General features: G+C 33.8%; 2 protein-coding genes across 3 annotated transcripts; both read left to right on the top strand.

The window, feature by feature from the left end:
• Positions 1 to 6,083: 6,083 nt before the first annotated feature.
• Positions 6,084 to 14,099, top strand: LOC21393541 (WD repeat-containing protein 48). 2 transcript variants are annotated; one of them, XM_024166202.1, is made up of 20 exons: positions 6,084 to 6,287; positions 6,700 to 6,809; positions 7,478 to 7,636; positions 7,860 to 7,925; positions 8,046 to 8,135; positions 8,292 to 8,406; positions 8,518 to 8,597; positions 8,772 to 8,869; positions 9,252 to 9,287; positions 9,431 to 9,551; positions 9,652 to 9,888; positions 10,070 to 10,165; positions 10,276 to 10,341; positions 10,449 to 10,487; positions 10,563 to 10,697; positions 10,806 to 11,164; positions 11,526 to 11,619; positions 12,097 to 12,282; positions 13,102 to 13,221; positions 13,561 to 14,099. In XM_024166202.1, the coding sequence occupies exons 2-19, from the start codon at positions 6,711 to 6,713 to the stop codon at positions 13,198 to 13,200; spliced, it is 2,175 nt and encodes a 724-aa protein (XP_024021970.1). In that variant the 5' UTR covers positions 6,084 to 6,287; positions 6,700 to 6,710; the 3' UTR covers positions 13,201 to 13,221; positions 13,561 to 14,099. The 2 variants fall into 2 exon arrangements, with proteins under 2 accessions (XP_024021970.1, XP_024021969.1); XM_024166201.1 differs by having other exon boundaries at positions 8,292 to 8,597.
• Positions 14,100 to 17,812: 3,713 nt separating this feature from the next.
• LOC21393539 (acyltransferase-like protein At1g54570, chloroplastic) lies at positions 17,813 to 23,359 on the top strand. Its single transcript, XM_010099059.2, has 13 exons — positions 17,813 to 18,443; positions 18,621 to 18,672; positions 19,144 to 19,199; positions 19,507 to 19,665; positions 19,752 to 19,856; positions 19,996 to 20,102; positions 20,571 to 20,692; positions 20,867 to 20,975; positions 21,548 to 21,681; positions 21,807 to 22,176; positions 22,312 to 22,425; positions 22,612 to 22,697; positions 22,791 to 23,359. Exons 1-13 carry the CDS (start codon positions 18,002 to 18,004, stop codon positions 23,089 to 23,091), a joined length of 2,157 nt encoding a protein of 718 aa, XP_010097361.1. The 5' UTR covers positions 17,813 to 18,001; the 3' UTR covers positions 23,092 to 23,359.
• Positions 23,360 to 25,156: the final 1,797 nt, after the last annotated feature.

Raw genomic sequence — 25,156 nt, 5'->3', positions numbered from 1 at the left:
AAATTATAAATTAAGAATGAATAATAAAAATACTGATTAATACATTTTTTAAAAATATTTGTCAATATTACTTTAAAAACTTTAACCAAAAGCCAGTGGAAAATAAATTGTCTACAGTGCATAAAATCCTAGGATAGTGGCACGTCATGTGGTACCCAAATCACCCATTTGGGCTAATTACGTGGCAAGTTTTTATTAGACAATAGCTAAAGAGTATGTTGAGCAACAGTGTAGTAGATTTTGCTCCTTTGGTGTATTGTACAATTTACAGCGGAGTATTAAAAGACTTGCCGTTAACGGTAAAGCTGTAATAATGGCGGGTAAGTCTGATTTTTGGGGCGTCGGAATTTAAATATTTATTTTATGTTTTATCTGCGAAAATTATTGGTTCTGCTGCAGGGTCGTCAAGTTCTTGTTGGAACCTTCAGAAAGCAAGCAATAATATTTTGTCTCTCCTTTTTTTTTTTTTTTTTAATTCTTTCTGAAGTTTTCTTTATTCTTTATTATATTTTTGTTTGGTTGAAGTATTTTCAGAGAACAACTACAAGAGCATGCAAGTTTGAACTCAATTGCTTAGCAAAAAGAAGCAATTTTTTCAACCAACTATTCTTTCTTCAAAAAGGATAACATCATTTGGTTGGTTTGAAAAAGAATAGAAAAAGCATTTGCATAGTGCATACCCACATACATTCCATATTCTGGCCACCACCAAAACATGTAAAGGTTAGGTTTTTGACCCTTTCACACACATATACATATGTATATGAGAAATACTTCTCATATGCGTCACTTTATCTCACTCTATTTGTCATTTTTTATTTTTTGTCTTTATCATTTGACACGTAAAATTTATTAACATGATATATTATTATTTAAACAAAAAATGAGATAGTAGAGTTCACGTATCAAACAGTGAATGTAAAAAATAACAAAAAAGTGACAAAAAAATATATACTAACATTTTATCTCATGTCCAATAAAAATACTTAAAAAAAAAACTCACAGGTTTTCGTCACAATATCGGGTTGGAGATCCTAGAGCTTTTTTTCTTTTTTTTTTTCCTTTCACTTTTTGTTATTAGAATAAATTCAGACTATAAAAAACAAAACAAAAAAATTAAAATTATCGTTTGACATGATGTGTGGTTGTGATCAAGTATTGAATTTGAATCCATGATATTTCTAGAACACACTGGACTTTTTTCTCACCAAATGCCGCTCACATCAGATATGCACCAATATTCAGTCCACACCCCTTATTTACGCTATTTTGTCACGCTTTATACCCATACTATTCAAACACTTTTTAATTTCCTTATTTTTTTCCCTCCTTGGAAGGAAAATAAATAAATAAATAAATAAAAAGGATTACCCCACGTACATATATATTCCATGGCCAGATAGTGAATATTGTGAATAATTATTTTATACGTGCGGTGGATATTGTTTTGTAGGTCAATCACAAGGGGGACTAAAAGAAGTATTGCAGGATGGTTAGTTATCTTTCATTTTCACAAAAGTTTTTCCCCAGCCGCTCACATATATTGAGCTTTGCATGCTCTTGCATGTCATGCTAATGTTAAAAAGACACTAAATACGAATAGCATCTCTAATCTATCAGTCTATTATATTCCAACTCTCTCTGATAATTATAACGTAGAGGCCAACTTTTATACTACTTTATATATTAGAGAGAAATGCTAACGTCACTTTTTATATCACTCTCTTTGTCATTTTTCACATTTACTGTTTGACACGTGAACTATACTATAGCATTTCTATTTAAATAAAGTGGATTCCATATATCAAATAGTAAATGTGGAAAGTGATAAAAAGAATTATAAAAAAAAAGTGATGTTAGCATTTCTCATGTATAAGATAAGTTGAACATGCCCAGATTGCCAAAGAGTACCCCTTTTAAACACATTGAAAAGCGTGTTATACCGTCCTCTTCTTTAATTTCCTCCTTCAATCATCTCAGCTAATATTATTCGGATTTTAGGTGTAACGCCCCTCCCGAGCAAGCAGCTAAAAACAATGCATGCTCGAGAGAAACGTTAACTGAAATAAAATATTACTGCTTAATAAAGAAATAATATCTATCACAAATAAAATCATCGAACAAAATTCTTAATATTACAAATTTCATTTCTTAAGATCTCCTAACTTGTCATGGGATCTTGAACCATTCTTGCTCAGTCAACTGGAACTTCTATTTTAACACTTACCTGCATCACGAGAACTATATGAGCGCAAGATCAGTAAGTAAACCACAAATAATTTCCACTTTTGAATACTTTTCTTTAATATTTAGGGCCCTCTTGTATAATATTAATCTTGTGTTATTAGAACCTCTTTTATATGGCCCCTGTCATAGAATCTCTTACTCCTCCAGGATTTGGCCCTTTATCGTATTTCAATTAGTTCATAATAGACGCAAAATTCACATCATACTCATAAATATTTTCCAAATCTTATGAAAATATGTCAATAAAAATCGTATATAAATTGAAAATATACTACTGTTCAAGTGATGCAGTAGAAAATCTACTTACCAACTATATGATATAGAGATTCTCTTCCTCCTCTGTCTCTTTCTCTCTCTAACAATTTTTTTTTCTATTACATGCTTAGAAGTAATCTTGCGTACATATACTTGGTTCAACATCATACATATCTTGTCGTTCGATGTCAAATGCTTAAGATATAAGCTTCCACATGCTTTTATTCTTTACCATACAAAAGATACATGCTAGTAAATAAGTGGTTCTATGCCTTCAAGCCACCTCATGCTTGACCATGCAATTATCATATCTTAAGTAACTATCTTAAGCACGTCTTCCTCTCAGCCAATAATATTCCAAAATCATAAAGTAAAATTATTTTTATCATTTTTCTTAAATAAGCTAGTTTCACAAAAAGTCGGGTATTACATTAAGAATAATTGTCCTTAATTTTTAATGTTGAAATACCAAATTATTTTTTCTTCCTTTACAAAAATTTTTTTGCTTCTCTTATAGGAATGTTTGATGTAGTGTGAAAGAAGAAGAGACGTGATCTGCTCAGTAGATAACAAAATTTATCTCAGTGATCAACATTTAGGACACATATAAGTAGGAGTCTTGAACAGAAATAGAAAAGTTTGAACTTTAAATCAGGACAAACGAACACTTTAAATAAAAAAAAACGTGTTAAGAACACGTGTACCAGGCGATGGCATTCCGATGCCAAGTCAACAAACTTAGAGAGAATTAATCAACATATATAGTTTCGGTATTGTTAGTGTGAACATGTACTTTAGCCTCTTAAATGAAAGAAAATCGTAGACCATTGAAGATGATTGAATGTTAATTTCGGAGTTTGCCATCGATATAAATGAGAGAATTTGTTTCTTTTGTTAGAGTTGAGTGAATGTGTGTCATCTTTGATTAGAAGAGCGATTTAGGAATATTTTACCGTGTTTGGAATTGTTCTTATTTTTATTTTTCATGTTTTTCAAGAAAAAAAATGAAAATGATTCCAAAACGGCGTTTGGCACAATTAAAAACAAAAAACAGAAATGAAAATGATTTTTTGTTTTAGTGTAAAATGAGAAAAAAATGAATCATTTTCTTCTCTCTCGAGCAGAGAGAGAGACATTAATGTGTTTTTTTAGATTGAAAATAATCTCTTGATAAAACGACCAAACGCATTTTTAAAAATAATTTATGTCTGAGATTGAAAACGTTTTCATTTCTATTTTCATACAAAAAACAAAAGTATTTTAGAACGAGTTCTAAACGCACCATTTATCTCTTCCTATAATCGTCGATAATTGTGTTAATTTACAGCAATGATTGTGAATCCGTTGATCGGGTGATTGAAAGCTCGAGCAAGGTACCTTCATAAGGTCGCTTGGGTGAGGTGGCTTGGCTTCATGACAACCGCAATGGACGGCGGACCAAGAGCTCGGCTCCATGATCATGCGAGGTACGAGCTTAAATGGAACGTGAGTCAAAGTCAACACAACTGATAGAGAGGAGGTTGAAGCAGCGGTGTGCAAATTAGTGCAGGGAGGTAGTAGACATGGGGCGTTGGGACTTTTTATTTTATTTTATTTTTTAATCCTCTAAGAGTCATTGGGTGTTACTCATTGGTGCCACAGAGTTATGATACACATATTAAAAATAAAATAAGAAAATAAAAGTTCAGTAATATGCCTACATCCACCTCTTAAGAGGGTAAAAAATGTACTATAAAAAAAGCAAAAGAGCTCGGTATTAATACAAACTAACATAACTTATAGAATTAGGTATGTTATCAAAGACCACCAAACCTCTTTAAATTAAAAAAAAATCACAATTTAAAAATAATATAAATAAATTTAAAACTATTAATAGAAGTAACGATATATAAATGCTTATTTTTCCTGATAAATGTGAGCATTGATCAAAGGCTGAAGTTAAAGACTTAATATGGAACTATGTCATTATGTGTTTTTTTTTCTTCCCTGTGCTAATATGATTATCGATTTTTTTTTTGTTAGATTTGATTATCGAATTTGCTGACGAATGAACCCATCCGTCTAACGCTCGTTTGACCATCACCTACATTTACAATACGACCCACACCCACGTGCAAACTTTGTCATGTGGCCCCAAATATTTCTTTAAAAAAATTAATGGTTCCCTCCAAAAGTAAATATAGCAAAATTACGATGTCGAATTATTAATCTCAAATTATATCACTGATACATTTGTTCCAAATACAATATCTCGAATTATCAGTTCGTTAATTTAAATTTTTAATTTAAATTGATATGTGATTTTATGTGAGAATTTTTAACTGTAACAAAAAAAATTAAATGTGACTATTTATGAGAACTTTTAACTGTAGCAATATTAGAATTAAAAACTCGAATCGGTTAAATAAATTGTGAGAATTTTTAACTGTAACAAAAAAAATTAAATGTGACTATTTATGAAAACTTTTAACTGTAGCAATATTAGAATTAAAAACTCGAATCGGTTAAATAAACGAGACCCTTATTTTTTTTTGGGGCAAATACAATATCTTGAATTATCTTGTCTTTGGGGGTATCAATTATCTTATTTTAATCGTATAAAGTAGTAGTATATACGTGTGTACATATATTATATAATTTCCTCAAATAAAAGTAGTAATACTATTTGTTGTTTATGAAAAAAGAAAAGCGGTAATATTGCCATATCTCCCGCCGCAACTTGTTTTAAAATTTATAGCAATTGATAATATGATAAAGCGAGTTGGATTGATTAGACGTAGTAGTTTCATAAAAATATTAAGCGACAGCTACTGATTATTAAAGATCCTTAAAAAAAAATACTAACGAAAGAATTAAAGTACAGTCATTGATTTAAGCCTGGATCAAATTCTGCTAAATATTTCTTACGTAACAACTTAGTTACATACTAACAAAAGATTTATAGTACTCCCTATCGTGCATTATTATTCAGCATAATCACCATGTTACTTGGAGAAAAATTTGAGACCAATATTTTCCCCTTTTTCCGAAAATAAAAAAATTTGACTTTGTTTTCCTATGTAATATATCCTTTTACTCTATTTTTATCCTAAAAAAATACCATTTTAGTTTTTCATTTTTTTTTCTAAAATAAACTTGTATATATATATGCGCATAAAAGAACATTTATGCACAGATTCGGCCATCAGATCATGATAAAATCAAAATAACGTGCGAATCTTACAAATATATTTGGGCGACGTGTAAAAGAAAACATAAAAAGAGGGCTGTGCATAAATATGAAAACTATTGGGGAGACAATAGCGAAACAAAGGCCATTTTACCATCAAGGTTTCAACTTTCAACTCCATTCGCGGATCACGCAGAGAGAAGCCTACGCGCTCGGGGCCACTTTGTAATTAAGTTGATTTGAACGCCCTTTCGTACGTAAAATCCTCAGCCGGCCATGGACGTGGCGCGTGCAAGCACTCTCCACTTTAACCGGTGAGTACACCAAAATCTCTCCCCCTCCTAGTTTATCTGTTTGACGAAAAGACCGCATTGCCCCCACTGAAGACACAGAAAAACCGAGTCAAAGGGGACTCATAGCACATGTCGAAACCCACACATCCCCAATTTTCACTCTCATCTCTCTCTCTCTCCCTCTCTCTCTCTCTCTCTCTAGGGACTTTCTCTCTCTAAAATAGCAACTTCGGCAGCAGAAGAAGGAAAACTGATTAAAAAAAGAAAAAAGGAAAAAAAAAACACCAAGAGAAGAGCTTGGTTTTTCATCACTGATTGACGAGGTTAGGGTTGATTCTAGTTTCGTTAATCCCACTCCAGTTCTATCTGTTTTGTTTCGATTTCGTTTCTCTGGATTATGCAATTGTGTATTTGTTTGATTATTTTCCTTTTTTTGGGAAAAAATTTTAGCTTTACGTATCTGGTTCATAGAAGATTGAAACCCTAATTTTGATGATCCGATTGGTAAATTTACTTGAAGATCAGTGAGGTTCTCTATCGGATGGTTGATTTCAACGAGGGTTTGAGGAGCTTTAGATAGTTAACCTGGTTATGATTTTGATTTCGTAGTTTGTGCGTGTACTTTTTTTTTCTGTTGTGTGTTTTTTATATAGACTATAAGATTGAGTTCGAATAGGCCGATGGGTTTTTCCTGGCAGAATTGGATTCAGTACGTGTTTATTTCTATGTTTCCAGTGGCTTCTGCAATGCACCGTGTGGGTAGCGCGGGGAACACAGCAAATTCCACCCGCCCTCGTAAAGAGAAGAGATTGACATATGTTTTGAATGATGCTGATGATACAAAGGTGAACTTTTGTTGGTACTCTGTCTTATTGTCTCATGTTTAGTTTCTGTTTTTTGAGTTATTGTAAAGGGGATCGTCGTCATTTTTGCTGTGTTTGGTTTGCTCCTACGAATCGTCTTTACGAGGAAATATCCTTGCCCATCTCAATTTGCTGGGGACTGAGTTTATTGGGTTGTTTTTTTCCTTCTAGATCCCGTGGACTTCTGAATATGGTTGTTTTCTGCGTTGATTTTGTTTGTTTGTTTGTTTGTTTGTGTTTGGTGGCTCTAAGATTTATGTATGCTTTAAGTTTTTTATCTTTTTTCTCTTGTGTTCTTATAGTCTTTGAAATTTTGATACATTTGATTGCTTAAGAAGCCAACAAATTAACAACTGTCATAATTGTTACGTTGTAATCTTTTTCTCCAGAAAAATGATAACTTAAGCCTCGTTCATTTCACTGATTCGAGTTTTGTTACAGTGAAAAGCTCTCAAAAACAGTCACATCTAACTTTTTTGTTACAGTAAAAAAGTCACATAAAGTCACATCTCAACTCAAATTAAAAACTCAAATCAGCGAACTAAACGAGCCCTTAGTGACTTACTTTCATCTCAGTCATTAAGGGCTGATGACCTCGATCTTTTTGAGATCCTCATGTTACTGCCTTTGGGATGTTTCTCTATTTGCAGCATTGTGCAGGCATAAATTGTTTGGCTCTACTAAAGTCAACAGTGTCTGATGGGTGTGATTACCTTTTTACCGGTAGCCGTGATGGCACACTAAAAAGATGGGCTTTGGGAGAAGAGGCTGCCACCTGCTCTACTACCTTTGAATCTCATGTTGATTGGGTACCGCTTCCTTTTCTTCTCTACCCTAGTTAGATTACAGTATTTCCCATGTCTATTGATTTTAAAATATGGGAACGTATAAGAGTAGCCACAATTCCATCGAGTGTAGAAAATGGTGTCACTTTTGGTAGGGGCCTAGGCAATTTTCTCTTTTTTTCCTTTTTTCTCTTTGCTTGATGGATATTATATATATGCATACTCACAAAAGGCTCTGCTTGTGCAGGTTAATGATGCTGTTCTTGCAGGTGATAATACACTTGTTTCCTGTTCGTCAGATACCACCCTCAAGGTTCTTTTTTATAGATCATTTTTGCTGCTTTCACACCAAGTTCAGATTAGATTGTTGACTAATTTTTCATTTTAGCTTTTGTTTATTAACTTTATGGTGACTGTTGTTTCAACATACCAGACCTGGAATTGCATGTCTGATGGAACGTGTACCAGGACTCTCCGTCAGCACTCTGACTACGTTACTTGTCTTGCTGCAGCAGCAAAAAATGTAATGTCTTTGTCAAACTTTTCATGAAGGTTCCTGTCTGTACAGCCCTGTTATATAAGTTTCACATTTAGTTTGATAACTAGATAGTGCTTCGAGGCGTAATTGTGTGAGTTGTCAATGCCATTTCTGATCCTTGTATAGTGTCGTGCATTTTAGAGCAATGCCGTTGCCTCTGGGGGACTAGGAGGGGAAGTATTCGTATGGGATCTTGAAGCTGCACTTTCTCCAGTTTCAAAGTCAGGTGACGCAATGGAAGATGATTGCTCGAATGGTATAAATGGTTCTGGGCATCCACTGCCAATTACAAGTTTACGTAGTATCAATTCAAGCAACAATATTTCTGTACATGCTACCCAATCACATGGATATGTTCCAATAGCAGCCAAAGGCCATAAGGAGTCGGTTTATGCATTGGCAATGAATGATAGTGGAACACTTCTTGTCTCTGGTGGTACGGAGAAGGTATGTTTTGATTTCAATGCTTGCTTTTGTGTTTATAATCATTACCTAACCATAGATTTATAAGAGGAGCTGTATTTTCACCACATTGGCCCCTTGTATCGCCATTTCATAATCTAATTATGAACATTATCATAAATGCATTTAATTTTTATCTAGTAGTTGGCTTTGGTCTAGGTTGTGCGAGTGTGGGACCCAAGAAGTGGTTCAAAGACAATGAAACTTAGAGGGCATACAGATAACATCAGGGTTTTGCTTCTAGATTCTACTGGCAGGTTTGTTGTTTTGTCTTAGTTTGTTTCTGTAAGCAACAAACTGACAAAGAACAAAATTAATTTTTTTTTTTTTTTTTTTTTTTTTTTTTTTTTTTAACATTATAATTCCTTTTTACATGATGTCAGATAGCATTAGTTTAAAACGGTAAATTAAGTTTCAAACCCAAGATAACTTTCTTGGAAAATTCGTGACTCTTGGTATTGAATTAATATTAAATCGATTTCTTCTAATTTTACTTTGTATTACAACGGTACCCTGAGGACATGTTTTAAGTTATGATTAACTTTACAGTAGGAGTTGACGTATTGCCTGGTTATTTGACAATTTAAAATGAATTTATTTCTGATTTTTTTTTTTTTTTTGCAAATTTAAAATTTTCAGATATTGCTTATCAGGATCCTCTGATTCAATGATCAGGTAGGTATCTTAACAACTTTCTGTTTTATTGTAGTGGACTTATTTTAAGCCTGCATGTGTCTACATTTTTACGTGAATGTAACCAAATAAGACTTCGAATTTGTTATTGTTGTAGTTTAATCAAATTTGATATCCGTTTGTAGGCTATGGGATCTTGGTCAGCAGCGATGTGTGCATTCTTATGGCGTGCACACAGATTCAGTTTGGGCACTTGCTAGTTCTCCAACATTCAGTCACGTATATAGTGGTGGCAGAGATCAATCTGTGAGTACTCCTCCATGAAACCTAGCTACTTTCTCAATTATCTTTTGCTTTTCAGCGTTTATGCTCATCCTTTTGATGCCCATTCTGTTTATACCCTCAGTTGTACTTGACAGACTTGGCAACAAGAGAGAGTCTTTTGCTTTGCACAGGGGAACACCCCATCCTTAAGTTGGCTTTGCATGATGATAGCGTATGGGTTGCAACTACAGATTCTTCAGTTACTAAGTGGCCTGCTGAAGCACATAATCCTCAGAAAAATTTTCAAAGAGGTGGTTCCTTCTTAGCTGGAAACTTGTCTTTTTCCAGAGCAAAGGTGTCAGTAGAAGGATCTAGCCCCGTAAGTATTCCTTTTTTTTTTAAAGGAACAATTACAAAAATATTCCTTGTTTTGCATTCTTTTTACTGAAAAATCTCATATATCTGGAAATTGCTAAGAAAATCTACAAATTTTCCAATCAAATCTTTCCCGAGATATGATACACAGAATTGAAGTAGATTATTTTGGCAAATTTGTGCAGGTTCCTATTTATAAAGAACCAACTCTTGCAATTCCTGGAACACCCGCAATAGTGCAACATGAAATATTGAATAACAGAAGGCACGTCTTGACAAAGGTAATTGTAATCCTATACTTGTATTTTAATGTTTACATGTTAAATCTAGGTCTATGCCCATGTTATTACTCTTACTAAATATGATTTCATAAATTACATGATTCTGATAGGATACTACTGGATCAGTGAAGCTTTGGGAGATTACCAGAGGCATTGTGATTGAACATTATGGAGAGGTTGCCATTTTTTTTCACGGTTTAATTGTCTTTTTTGTTTTCGTGTTCTTGATATATGTGTATAAGTATCTATGGAATTCATTTTTTTTTTTTTTATCAAAATACAGGTTTCATTCGATGAGAAAAAAGAGGAACTGTTTGAGATGGTATATCCTAGTCCTTAACATATTGGTTCATTCAATATACTGATGACTTATGTCCAGATTTATGTGCTAATTCAGGTAAGCATTCCTGCGTGGTTCACCGTGGATACCAGACTTGGAAGTTTGTCTGTCCATTTGGATACCCCACAATGCTTCTCTGCTGAGATGTATTCAGCAGACCTTAACATTGTCGGGAAGCCTGAAGATGATAAGGTAAATGTAACCATAATTACAACCGCTTTTGACCTTTTTTGTCTTTTCTCGCCGCCTACCCTGCTGTTTGTTCCTTTTCATCTGCTGCATTATGTTCTTATTTTGCAGGTTAACCTTGCACGAGAAACTCTTAAAGGACTCTTGGCTCATTGGTTAGCAAAAAGAAAGCAAAGATTTGGTTCTCAAGCTTCTGCCAATGGGGAATTATCGGGGAAGGACATTAGCACAAGAGGTCATACCCATTCAAAAGTTGATGTAGATGGTAATGCAGAAAATGACTCAATGGTATATCCTCCCTTTGAGTTTTCAACGCTATCACCTCCTTCAATTATTTCTGAGGGCTCTCAGGGAGGTCCATGGAGAAAGAAGATTACTGGTTTAGATGGAACTGAAGATGACAAGGAATTGCCGTGGTGGTGTCTGGATTGTGTGTTAAATAATCGCTTACCTCCTAGAGAAAACACAAAGTAATTTCTCTGACTTCAAGTGCGTTTATCTTAATTGGTTTGACAGCAACAGTCACTAATTCTTCTCTCTCTCTCTCTCAAAATGTGGAAGCCAATTTTACTATAGGTTTTTGATACTCACTTAGCCTGCATTTCTGCATTACACAATCGTTCTTATCTCAAGTTATCTAGTATATGTTTGGGAGTTATTAAAAATCTATAATTTTGGCTTTTTTTTTTTTTTTTTTTGTATTTATTATTTCCAAGCTCTCTCGGTAAGCTAGGATTAAGTAATCAAACTTTTCTATTTTAGGTAGATGTTATTTTGTTATGATGTGCAAAACAGTTTGTTAATCTAGAATTTTTATTTTGATTTTCACAGGTGCAGCTTTTATCTTCAGCCATGCGAAGGTTCAACTGTTCAGATCCTCACACAAGGAAAATTGAGTGCACCACGTATATTGAGAATTCATAAAGTAAGTTTTCAATTCTCTGCACTTTTGAAAAGGAAGCTGTTTTTTTGCATGGTGTCAGTGGAAGATCATCTTTTGCAGAAAGAGAGATTTTTCATCTTTATGGATTAAGTAGAAAATTCTTAGTCAATCTGTGCCTGCTTTAAAAAAATATATATCTATTGGGGATTATTTATTTGGTTATAATTGTTGCAGTAATATGTTGCACTACGGTTTGGAGTTTAATGTACATAATAACTACTGGAGCTGTTTAATATTTTTGTTGGGACGTAAAAGGCTAATCAAAGTCAAACCAGCATCAGATTGATCCTTTTTCTGCTTGTATGCCTAAAAGCTCAAAGGCCCATTTTGATAAAGTTGACATGTATTGTTGAAACTTGAAACTTGAAAAATTTCATCGCCTTCAATGCTACTGCATCGACATCTTTTCCACGGTTTATACTTCGTGAGTGACTGAGCAATGGTGTTTTGATTATGCAGGTAATTAATTATGTCGTTGAAAAGATGGTCCTTGACAAACCATTGGATAGTTTGAATCCTGATGGAACATTTGCTCCTGGTCTTGCCGGAGGGCAGTTGCAAGCTTCAGCGCTTGGTGAATCTTTACGCGTAAATAGGCCCTGGCATAAGCATAAGCCTTCCATAGAGATTTTGTGCAACAACCAGGCAAGTCATCCTATAGAGATAGTGTGCAACTATCAGGCAAGTGCATATGGATGTTAAGGGACGTAGTCCGTGGAAGTTGGAAATCAATGGTCTCATCTGCAGTTCTCAACTGTGAGATACAAGTTAGAAATATAAATAAATCATAATAACAGCAATAAGCAGGATAATGACGACGGTGTTTTTATTTGCTGCCTCCATCTATGAAAGTCATGTTAAAAAATAAAAATTCAAAATGTTTAGAAAACAATCATTAATGCCCTCCCTTGTCATAGATGCGTCCTGCAATTTTCTTGTTGAGAATGAAATGGTAAATTGGCTATTAGTGGCACCAAGCAAGTGTCCTCTTTAAGATTGGTCAAATCTTTCGGCCAACGATTGTGTGTCTAATAAAGATATGAACTTCTTGTTGTCCCATTCTGTTTTTACCTCATTTATGTTTATGTTTAATTTCTCAACTGGGAGCAGGTCACATTATATAATCGACCTTGAGGGACTGATTTAAAAACGAATTCTTACACCCTGGGAACTTGAAACTTCAATTTTCTGGTTTTCAAAGCAATTGTACTTTCTCAGGCAGATCCTCCAATTTTTGTATTTCTGCTTAATTAGCTTGTTTAAGCAAATTAGACAGAATCCTATATGTTTAGCCCACATAATACACTGCACACAAGTCTTTCTTTTGCGGTGAAATACTGGGTAAAATGGGAGCCATTCACATGCAGGGGAGCTGTAAATTTTTTAATGGCCATAAGATGTGCCTTTTAAATCTTTTTGAACAGCTACAGTATGTGCTTACTTACGGATTTTTTCTTTTTCCAGGTCCTGTCCCCAGACATGAGCTTAGCTACAGTCCGTGCTTACATATGGAAGAAATCTGATGATCTGATTCTAAATTATAGGGTGGTACAAGGAAGGTGACTTTATGACATTGGAGAGAAGGTGAGTGCTCCTTTTTGGTGTGTATTAAGAAAGAAAACATTTTGGGACATGGGAGAGAAGGGTAGTACTCTCTTTTTTATGCATATTATTATATATAATTCATACGTGTGTGTTTATATAATATATATATATGTATATATAAATCTCGGTTCATAGGTTAGAAAAGTTATTTCAGAGAAGAAAAAACACATTATCACTTGCCCGTATACGATAGATGCCTTTTTACTTGTTTTTCTGTAACTTTTCTTCATCTCATGAGTGTCTTGATCCGACCGAGCGATTGATCGAATACGAACGCCATCTATCATTATCCTCAAGGTTTGTGACTGATACTTGCAGGCGATATTGTGCTATGTAAAGTTCTGGGAAATATTGATTCTTCTGAGGATGTCTGGTGATCAGAAAACATCGGATTCTGGTATTTGGAAAAGCAATTAGTCACAATACTGTGCGTCCTCAAATGTCTGCTGAGAAGCTCCTGTGTAGTGTTTTCCGAATTTGGAAAGCTGGTACTATAAATTTTGATTGTAGTCGAGCATTTGTCGGACACTGGAAAATGGTTATAGAAGGGTTTTTGACTGTGGATGAGAATTGACGGATAGAGTGTTGGGAATTTCCCCTAGAGCCATATTAGAAATATGATGATGAAAGTGTTGTACATTTGTATTGTGGATAACAATACAATAGCCATAGGGAAGAACTCTGTCGTGGAGGTGATTTTTTTAATTTAATTTCCGGAAATAAGACGATCCCATTTCTATGAAACTAGTTATAAGTATATATACATATACATATATGTACGCATGTATGTATGTATGTATTATTTTCTCCATTTTCATGTACATTCTGCTTCTCCGTGGTGAAAATTTTGTTTTCTACGTGAAACTCTTGTCTGATGATACTTGATATCGTAACTCTGGCCTAGTTCTAATGGACTTGTCTGTTGATCTTATTAACGTAGTTTATATGTTGCTAATTCAAAGAATTCCTAATATCATTATCTCACTTATTTGCAAGGCAAAGCCTCGACCTTTGTAATGTGAAATTTTGTTGTGCTAGCAGCCTGGTAAAGTTTGTTTTGCGTTGTCTTTGTTGAAAATAAAGTTTTGTTTGTTAAGTACTTTAATTTTTTTTTTTCAATACTAAAATGAAAAGAACAGTGGCACTGGGGATCAGTTTGAAAAATTCTATTCAACCTGCGGGTTGAGTCGGGTGGGTTCCACCTTTGCAAGGGAACCCATCCAACCTGGCTGGGCTGAACAGGGGTGCGTGTATGGTTCAAAATCAAGCGTATACCATGTTTTTATTTCACTGAAAAATGTACAAAATAAGTGGCATGTTATTGTCCAAAGATTGGTACATGAATGCGTGTAGTTTAAAACGTCTTTTTGTCCTCGTTGCCCGCCGCCTGGTCAACTTCTGTTAAAATTATGGTCTTTTTTTTTGTTTTTTTTCCTCCTTTCTGGTGATGGAAACTAATCATGTTTTTTGACTCAATGGGTCATTTGGTTCATGAATTAGAATCATGTGATTAGAATTATTTTTTATTTACGTGTATTTTTTATGAGAGAAAATACTATAGCGAATTACGAACTATAATTCAAATTAAGGAACGAATTCTTCTATCGTCCTCTTCTAAAGTACTATCACGACTGATGCCAACCCACAAATGTACAAAAAAAAAAAAAAAATTAGGGGTACTATAATCTTTTTCTTTTATTTACCTTATGTAAATGAGAATGTGTGCGAAACGCTTCTAAAAAGTATATATTTTTTTTTTACTTTGTGTTTTTTTCCTTCTCTTTTAATTTTTTTTTCTTCCTTCTTATCTTTTCTTCTCCTACTACATAATATTTTTCTTATATTTTTCTCAAATTGTTACCCTCATAAATATTTTTTTTTCTAGTATCTATGTTGAAATAATTCACTCTCATATATCTATTTCTATCTATACTTGTATATATTGAACGGATTCTCCTCTTATGAACAAAATTTTTCGTCCATAAGTCTCTTGTCTACTTTCTTTTTCTTTTTTTTTCTTTTTTTTTATCCCTCTCTTCTTTTATTGTTTCTTATATTTCGCTACTATACATTTTTTTTTTTCAAATGTGACTCAAATATTTTCTCTAATTCCACAATTGAAATAATTTCTTCTCGTATGTGTCCTTATCTAAATTTTTTTAATGAAATTATCCTCTCAACTACATTTTTGTAGGTGTACCCAATGAATTTTAACATATATAAAAAAACAACTTGTTTTTCATCGGATCTCCTCAAATGATTAAACATTTCGCCCTTTTTTCCTTGCTTTTTTTGTGATTTGCTCTAGTTTTTAGTCCTTTTTTTTAGGTACAACTTTTGGATCCGTCATTTTTGCCTCCTCACTTTTCTAATTTTTTTTTTCTTTCTTGAGAAATCTATATTACACTTAAAAGGAGAATGTGTTTGTACAAAATGTTATTAAATTTTTCTACACACTCTCGCACGCGTACAAGCAGAGTTTAAACTAGTAAGTGTTAACGCCACAATTAATATACGGTAAGAGTCGAAATTTGAACTAAAAGTGGGTAAAACTATTATGCAATATTGTATGAATTACAAATCATTTTTATTAGTGCATGATGTAGGTTACTACACATCTCTTTAATATTGTTCAATGTACAAAGCTTCTTTTATTATCATACTTTATATATCTCTATTTACATTTTTCTACTAATGTTCTTCCACCTTTAAAATTTAAAGTTAGAAAAAAGATTATTTATAAATTCTATAAATGTAAAGGTCTTTTTCCTTTTGCGATTCAAGTTTTTACTATATTATTTTTACTTATAAAAACTTTAAAATTAATTTTTTTTATTATAATATTTTATCTCACATAAATTTATTTTTTAACTTAAATTTTCAATTCAATTAAATCAAGAAAAATGGTTACTCAAAAAACAAAAAGTTGGGCTTTTCTGGCTCCGATTGTTTGGGCTTTATAGTGCCACGTAGTCTCGTATTTTTGGCCGGTGGTATCCTGACAGTTGTCTACCTCCGTTTTGTTTTTTTCTTTAATTTTTTAATTGATTAATTAATTAATCTCCAATTAAAAGAGAGCAGCGCTAATCAACTGGGGCATAAATGTAGATGGGGATTTGAGCACATGATACCAACTCTGACACTCAGGAAAAAAAAAAAAAAGAATTAAAAAAAACTGTCACTAACAGAAAAGGAGAAAAAAAAATCTCTCACGTAATTTATTTGATTGCGTGGGGGCACCACGTGAATCGTGATCCACCCAAACCACTCTTCCCGTTTCACTGTCTGCTCAAGTTTATCTTCCATTTAGTTAATGAATTAAAATTATGAGATTAAAATTATTTTTAATTTATGTATATATTTTTTAAAAAAAATATTATAATAAATTATAAATTATGATTCAAGTCAGAAAATAAATTCTTTAACTAAATGAGTTAGATTCCCAAAACTCTTATTTTATTTTATTTTATTTTTTGCTCAAGTGAGATTCTAGGGTCCGGTTTACTTCACCAATTCGAGTTTAGAATTCGAGTTTTACTACAGTAAAAAGCTCTCACAAATAATCACATTTAACTTTTTTACTACAGTAAAAAACTCTCATATAAAATTACATCTCAACTCAAATTACAAACTCGAATCAGCGAAGTGAACGGACGAGAACTCTTGAAGGTGTTGCTGAGAAAAACATTATTCAACATACAGCTTTTTTTCTTTTTTTTTTGGGTAGACTAGAACGGATTTTTTTTGTTTTGTTTTTTTTAGGAAATAGAACGGTTATCAAATGTGACTGGTATATTTACACAATAAATAATCAACTCAATTGTGAGATGCATCTCAACCGAAGGTTATACACAAAGTCTCATTTATATTTTTAATTTAAGTTTTTAATTTTAATTTTAATTACAGTTAAAAATTTTAATAAAAAATTATATTAAATTACATATCAAATTAAGTTAAAACCCACTTTTAACTTGTTTTCCGCATTTTCCTGTGAGTGCAAGAATAACAAACTTACGCTGTTTGATATTTATTCGGTTTCTTCCTTCAATTTCTGTCGGTACTGACAGAGACACTCTGACAATTACACAAACTTAGTTACAATCTCAGCTCCATATGGGGCGCCTCCAAAACTTTCAACTCAAACTTTTACTATAATTTTTATCCTTTAAAACTAGAATTACAAAGAGTCCTTTCACATGTTTGTGTGGCCATTGCACAGCCAAGAATAGCACTCACTAAGCCATGGTGGCCAATCAGCCGCAGAACACAACTCTGGCCCACATCAGGTAAATGCCAAAAATGGCTCTTTTCACTTTTCACAAATTTTCTCCACCTTAGCATTTCCTGTTTTTTGTTGTCCTCCATATTTACTCACTCTCCCTTTTTTTTTTTTTGTCTTTTTAGGGGTCATATATTCACTTTCTGGTTGTTATTTCATACTACTTTTTAGCTTCCTTTTATTCCACCTTTTTGTTGTTAAGTTCAGCAGCAATAATAACATTGTGCTCACACTACTCTTCATTTTTTTCCGTTACCCAAAAAAAAAAAAATCCTAATTTTGTCTATCTTGGTTTGCTTGGTTTCGGTCTTGTATATCTCCGTGCATTTTATTTTTATTTTTATTTTTATTTTATGGCTAAGCCTAAACACAAAAGGTGCAACCTTTAAGCAAAGAAAATAATATTAGCTTTTTTTTTTTTCTTGGTTTGAGAATAAAAGGGGTTGAAGATTTTTGCCATTGCTTCTAGAAGTAGAAGCCATGGCTTCAGTCACAACTTTCAAGATACCACCTTTTCTGGGATTAAACTCACAGAACAGGCCTCAGTACTGTCGTTGGCGAGTTCACAATTTAGGCGGTGGGGGAGATAATTCTGCTGTGTTGTCGTCAGATGTGGCTTCTGTGCTTAATGGAGCTTCTGTGGTTGGGAAAATAGAGACTTTGATTGACCATGGGAATGGAAGGTTAAAGAAGCCTCAAGAAGAACAAGTTGAGGAGAAAAGGAGTCATCCTGTAAACGGTAATGATGTTCCAGAAAAGTTGGAGCCTTTTTGGGATGATGGGTATGGGACTGAGACTGTCAAAGATTACTTTTACGACGTACAGGAGATGATTAAGCCTGATGGTGGGCCCCCTAGGTGGTTTAGCCCCATTTCTTGTGGGCGTCCTTTAAAGGATTCCCCTGTTCTTCTGTTTTTGCCTGGTAATTTGATGGATGATAAATAAATTCTCAGTTTGATTCTTTTGTTTTTCTTAGAATCTTGTTTGTGTTGAAACAAAAAAAAAAAAAAAAAAACAGGTATGCATTTTGTTTGTTTGGGGGTAGTTTGAAAATGCAGGCTTTATTAAAAGGTTTTCATTTTGGCATTGATGTGTGCAGGCATAGATGGTACTGGGATGGGCCTAATTTTGCACCACAAAGCCCTTGGGAAGTAAGTTATATTAATTTTTGTCTTTAGAAAAGTAATTGGTTCTATTGTGATTGTTCAGATAAACAGTTTCTGTTAATGATATAATATCAAATGGTAAGGCTAAAAGTTGGTCTAACTGAACATTACTAGGAAGTATTGGAGATTGAATTCCTCAGGACCATTCATCTCCTTTTCTATGATTAAGTTAGTGGGACCAACTCTATGTATTTTTTTTTTTCTTTTTCTCAAGATCATGGACTTATAAGACAGCTCGAAACATTCTCTCTTTTCTTTTGTCATGCATTTCCAAGTGTGCATAGTGTTCAATTGTCATCATGGAAATTTTTTATTTTTATTTTTTTTGTTGACCAAACTGTTTGGAGTCACTACCCTGTTAATAGAAAATTGACTTAGCTGGAAAATCATTTTTAGCGTGCGGTTTTTGGGTCAAATTATAAAATAATTTCTAATGTATATGTCTACAAAACGCAGGTTTTTTGAAGTTCGGTGCCTGCACATTCCGGTTAATGATCGAACACCATTTGAAGGTTGTAATCTTATATATCTGTATGTGCCTGCATAATGTACTTGTAACAAATTTATATTCGTAGCTTAGTATGCTACGAACTACAATTGTAACAACATTGAATTTGACTTGTTTACGTCACGTCATTAAATTGGTAGAGGAGGTATATCTTAGCCATTACTGATCAATAGGATGGATGCACATGTGAGTTTCTTCCCGCCCATGTACACAACATTTTAGGGAGAGGTGGCTTGTATTATTTTCATTCTTGTCCGTTTGATATATGCTTCATGATAATCTTTTAATTGAGTGGCTTTTATTGTATGAAGGGCTGGTAAAATTCGTTGAAGAAACTGTTAGGCTTGAACATGCTTCCTCTCCAAACAAACCAATTTATTTGGTGGGAGATTCCTTTGGAGGATGCTTATCTCTTGCCGTTGCTGCTCGAAATCCTACCATCGACCTAGTACTGATACTAGTAAATCCAGGTTAGTTTTTTGAAGATATGTTTTTAGTTAATGAGCTTTGGTTAATAACTTTAAAGAATTCTGACACTTTTGGTGTTTCCTTTTAGCTACTTCATTCGGCCGCTCTCAACTGCAGCCCTTCTTCCCCATTTTGGAGGCTATGCCTGATGTACTACATACCGCAGTTCCCTATCTTCTCAGCTATATCATGGGTGCGTATGATCTGCTCAACTCTGATATGAATGCAAATAATGATATAAGTTGTATATGAATGATCTTTCTCTAGATCTTTATGACAATGTCATTTTGAGACGTAAATCTTAAATTTCTATTTCACTTTCATGGCATCAGGTGATCCAACAAAGATGGCAATGGTAAATGTTGAAAGTAAGCTTCCTCCAATACAAAGGCTTGAGAAAATGTCTCAGAACCTCACTGATATGTTACCATGCCTCTCTGTAAGAACTGCTTCCAACCCTTTGTGTGTGTGTGTGAATGGTATCTGCTTTTATTACATTGGATTATCTTGTATTTCAAATACGTATTTTACTACTTTTATCGGATCTCATGCTGTCACTAGTTAGCAATAGCATCCATGCATTAAGGTTGTCATCTAGCTTCAAAATGCATATTTCACTTTCACACGAAAAACAAAAATTCCACAGTCAGAAATATTTGGTAAACCCTGAACTTAGGCACTAAAGAATGGTTCTTTATTCCCAAATGAAAAAATAGGTCAAAGCCAGTTATTTTAACCAAAATTTAGATTAATTATCTTGGTCCTATCCAATTTATTCATGTAGAAAACCAGTACAGCAATTTATTATGATTCTCAGGTTGACTGTCTCATCTTGTGTTTTGCTTTTTTAAATGTTTTTTTTCCCTGGTTTAAATTTATATCTTTTTCTTTTCAATTTGTTGTACAGTCTCTGGCTGATATTATACCGAGGGATGCTCTTCTTTGGAAGTTGAAGCTGCTTAAATCGGCTGCTGCTTATGCAAATTCCCGCCTCCATGCTGTTAAAGCCGAAGTACTTGTGCTTGCCAGGTTTTCACACACTAGATGTTACTAGGCCTTTTTTTTGTTTGGCATCTTTAGATAATTATTTAAAGGGTGAGAGTTTATGGAATAGCTCTTTTAACTCATGGTTCTACCTCAAATCCTAATTATTACAGTCTAGCTGAAGGATGAGTTAATATCTGTTGTAAATACGTTTTTCAGTGGTAAAGATAACATGGTCCCTAGCAAAAATGAAGCCGAAAGATTAAACAAGTCTCTACAAAATTGCACAGTTCGTCACTTCAAGGACAGCGGGCATACCTTTTTATTGGTAGGTTAATGCATGTATTTTGGATTTTTATTTTTATTTTTTGCTGCAAATAGACCATTTTATCTGTCAATCAACACACTTTGTGACTCTGTATGTAATATATGTCTTTGGTTCTTCAAGTCAAGGATAATCTTCTTTCAACTGTTGCTAAGACCAAATTCATAGTGAAAATTGGAAAAGAACATTTCGGACACACTACTTATAATGAATTGAAACTTGTGTGATGAAATGTTGTGCTCACATTAGCCATCAAAGTTGCGAATCTTGTTGAGGGTTTGGAATGCGGATACTATTTTCCACATGTACAGGGGATAAACATTCTTGAGTTTTACATTGTTTTTTCGTCATATATAAAACATACTTAAATCAATTATGTGCTCTGTACCGATTAGTTGTGGATATCCATATCATGTTAAAAGCACGTCCTTTATAATTTTTGATCCTACTGTTGATCTTTATTGAAAATCTTTGACCATTAAATTCGTACAACTGTAGAGGAACTTGTTCCCTTTGCCTGTGTTTCTTGTGGGAAACAAACGTGACTGACTGCAACTTTTGCTACTATCTTCCAGGAAGATGGCATTAGTTTAATGACAATTATAAAAGGTACGAGCAAATACCGTCGCTCGAGGAGGCATGATTATGTCTCGGATTTTCTTCCTCCTAGTAGGAAAGAATTTGAAATTGCATTTGAAGAAATGATTGGGTAATTCAACAGAAAATCTTAATCTTGCTTCTTTTCTTAAGATACATAGCGTGTTAGAATTTGACACAATCAAAAAAGTTTTGCTATACATTTTACTATAACTGATAACTAAACCCGAATGGCAGATTACTTCGCATTGCGAGTGGTGCAGTTTCATTCTCTACTTTGGAAAATGGAAAGATAGTGAAAGGTCTCTCTGGGGTTCCTAGTCAAGGTCCTGTATTATTAGTTGGGTATCACAACATAATGGGATTTGAACTATATTCACTAGTTGAGGAATATTTACGAGAGAAAAATATAGTGCTTCGTGGCGTGGCACATCCTCAATTGTTCGTGGCCAATTCGGAGAGTTCATCACCTGAATTTTCTATGGCTGACTGGTTCAGAATATTTGGCGCATTACCTGTCACAGCAAGCAATCTATTCAAATTGCTTTCTTCAAAATCACATGTCCTTCTATATCCTGGTGGTGCTCGCGAGGCTCTACATTACAAGGTTTGTCCTTATGTTTCATTTTAAGTATTTCTTTTCCTAAGGCCAAAAACTTGTTGCTTATCATCATTTTCCCCTAGTTATTTTTAATTTCTCCGGTTCCTCATTGTTATTAGATGGTGTCTCTATCATTGACAGGGTGAAGCATACAAATTGTTTTGGCCGGATCAACCAGAATTTGTGAGAATGGCAGCTCGATTTGGCGCCACGATTGTGCCATTTGGAGCTGTAGGAGAAGATGATATACTAGATGTAAGCTCAGAAGATTCTTTCATAAAATAATCCTGTTCTGACGTAACAAACTAATATTCTCTGCCTTTTCTACTACTGCCGATAATTTCAGAGAATTGCTTTCTGAATTTGAGTTTGACAAAGTACTCGTTTTGAATCTTTCTTGTTGATCCTGCTTACTTTTGGTCATTGATATGGACGTGGCAGTTGGTTCTTGACTACAATGACTTGCTGAAGATCCCTGTAATAAATGATTATATTAGAAACGCTAATCGCAGCGCTGTAAGAGTGAGGTAATCCTATTATTTCTGATAATACGATCGCTTAATATAATTTCTGATGACATTGTATTTCTTCTTATGAGAGGGAATTTTTCTTGGTTCTAGGGATGAATCAAAAGGGGAAGTTGCTAGTGAAAACCTCTTTATCCCGGGCCTATTGCCCAAGTTGCCCGGCCGATACTACTACATGTTCGGGAAGCCCATTGAAACAAAGGGAAAGGAAAATATCCTAAAAGACAGAGATAATGCAAATGAATTGTACTTGCAGATAAAGTCTGAAGTAGAACACTGTCTAGCATACCTACTTAAGAAGAGAGAAGAGGATCCTTATAGGAATGTTATTGATAGAACAGTATATAAGGCATTGTATGGTCCTTCCAATGAAGTCCCAACATTTGAGCCTTAATTGATAGCTTGTTTCAGGAAGCAAAAATGTCCTATTCATTAGTATTGTAAAGTATAATTTTTTCCCTCTTTCTTGGTGGATGTAGGTTTTTTATATTAAAAAGTACATATATACATTACACAGATATCTTGACGAAAGAGGAAGCAGGAAATGTGTTATCATCTGAATGATGGATGCATATGTTCTGTAGTCATTAATAATGAGGATTGAACCCATCTTGTTGGCTGCTGTTTCTTGTTATACTTGCATTGAAGAGAACAGAATGTGACAGAACATGGAACTTTTTTTTTTTAATGATCTCTGAATGGAAACTATAATTATCGGGAGCTTTTTTTTTTTTTTAAAAAAAAGAAAAGTTCGGGAACACTAGGGATTCATGGGGTTGTAATCTCAGCATTCTAAATCAAGTACTACGCTAGCACGCACAAACTTTCACATCTAAAATCATTAACGAGGATCACTCAACATTCGAATCTTGGATCAGAGACCCACCACGGTAGTCCATTACTGCTAGGCCACCCCACTTGATGGTTGGTTTTTAGGAGCTTGTCTCTATTAGTCTATTACCAGGATCGAATGCGTTGGTTTTAAGTTATGCATGTATGTATGTATGTGAATGTGAGCATCTAAGGAAACATTTCGTCAGTGTCGACATCAGAAAAGAATGCATTATGATCTCATTTGGGCACTAGGCCAGATATTTGGAGCATATTCGTTAGTTTCTTTTTTCTTTTTTTTTTTCCTCCCCACGATAAGAAAGATATTCCAATCGCGAGTCATCCCCAAATATGCATCTCAATCTTGAAGCACCAGAAAGTGTTCGTTATTTATCTCTTTAGGCAGTGTATAAGAGTTTAATTTGCTTTATTTTCTTGACGTTTATAGTCTACAGCAACAGATTGCAAGTACGAAAATGGGAGCCAGAGCAGATTGATATCGATTACATGATTAAAGGGAAGAATGGGATTCTTCAGATTGCTTTCTTAAAAAGGCAGAATATGGGCTTTGAAGAGAAAGTAATGGTAGAAATAGAATAGATGAATTTGATGGCTCTCTCTCGCTCATTGGAAAAGAATTTCAAGCTCGAGGCAAATACAAACGAATTAATGCATGGCCAGTACTAGACGATAGGACATGACATATTATCAGTCACATGACCAGGGAATCCAGTGCTCCTGAAAAATGGTGAACACAATGTGTTTGGTTCAAGGATTCGTATCATAGTTCGAATCATGGTACGTAGCTCGTTACATGTTTTCTCTCACAAAAAACACACGTAAATCGAAAATAATTTTTAATCATGATTCTGAATCCATCAACCAAACGTGATTTCTGAATCATGTTTAGAGTTGGTTTTGTTTTTGTTTTTCACGTTTTTTGAGAAAGAAAAAATGAAAACGAAAGAGAACAACATTTGACACAATTAAAGACAAAAAACTGAAATGAAAATGATTTTTTGGTTTAGTGTAAAATGAAAGAGAAATGAAAAATAACTTTTAGTCGTTTTTCATTTTTTGTTTTCGTTTTCTCCTCTCTCAAGCACAGAGAGAGAAATAGAGACATTAATTGATTTTTTTATACTGAAAACAATCTCTTAATAAAATTATTAAACGTATTTTCAAAAATAATTTATGTCTGAGATTGAAAATATTTTTATTTCTATTTGTATACAAAAAATAAAATTATTTTAAAATGAATTTCAAACGTACCATTAATTCTAACTGATTTTATTTGGTGATTGATACTTGGATGTAATTTTTATTAAAAATTTACACAAGAATCTTAAGTTGGTTTGGCAAATGGCCATAATATGAAAATAAAAGCGTCCACAGACCACCACATCAGTAATTATTGTACGCAACAAATCCAAGTATCAAAAGAGTATTTTTCTAAGCATCACTACGAAGAAGAAAAAGGTCAAAAAGAATGTGGCAAAAATGGGGCTATTGACTATTGTCATGATAAAACTCCACAACTTTTTTTTTTCCTGAGAGATAAAACTCCACGACCACACCATTTATTCCTCAGCACTGTTGCCCTTACTACAGTGAGAATGCCACGTCAT

The sequence above is a fragment of the Morus notabilis genome, unplaced genomic scaffold (genome assembly GCF_000414095.1).
Source record: "Morus notabilis unplaced genomic scaffold, ASM41409v2 Scaffold724, whole genome shotgun sequence".
Classification (NCBI taxonomy): Eukaryota; Viridiplantae; Streptophyta; class Magnoliopsida; order Rosales; family Moraceae; genus Morus; species Morus notabilis.
The sequence above is the reverse complement of the archived record's forward strand: the minus strand, read 5'-3'. Positions and strand labels throughout refer to the sequence as shown.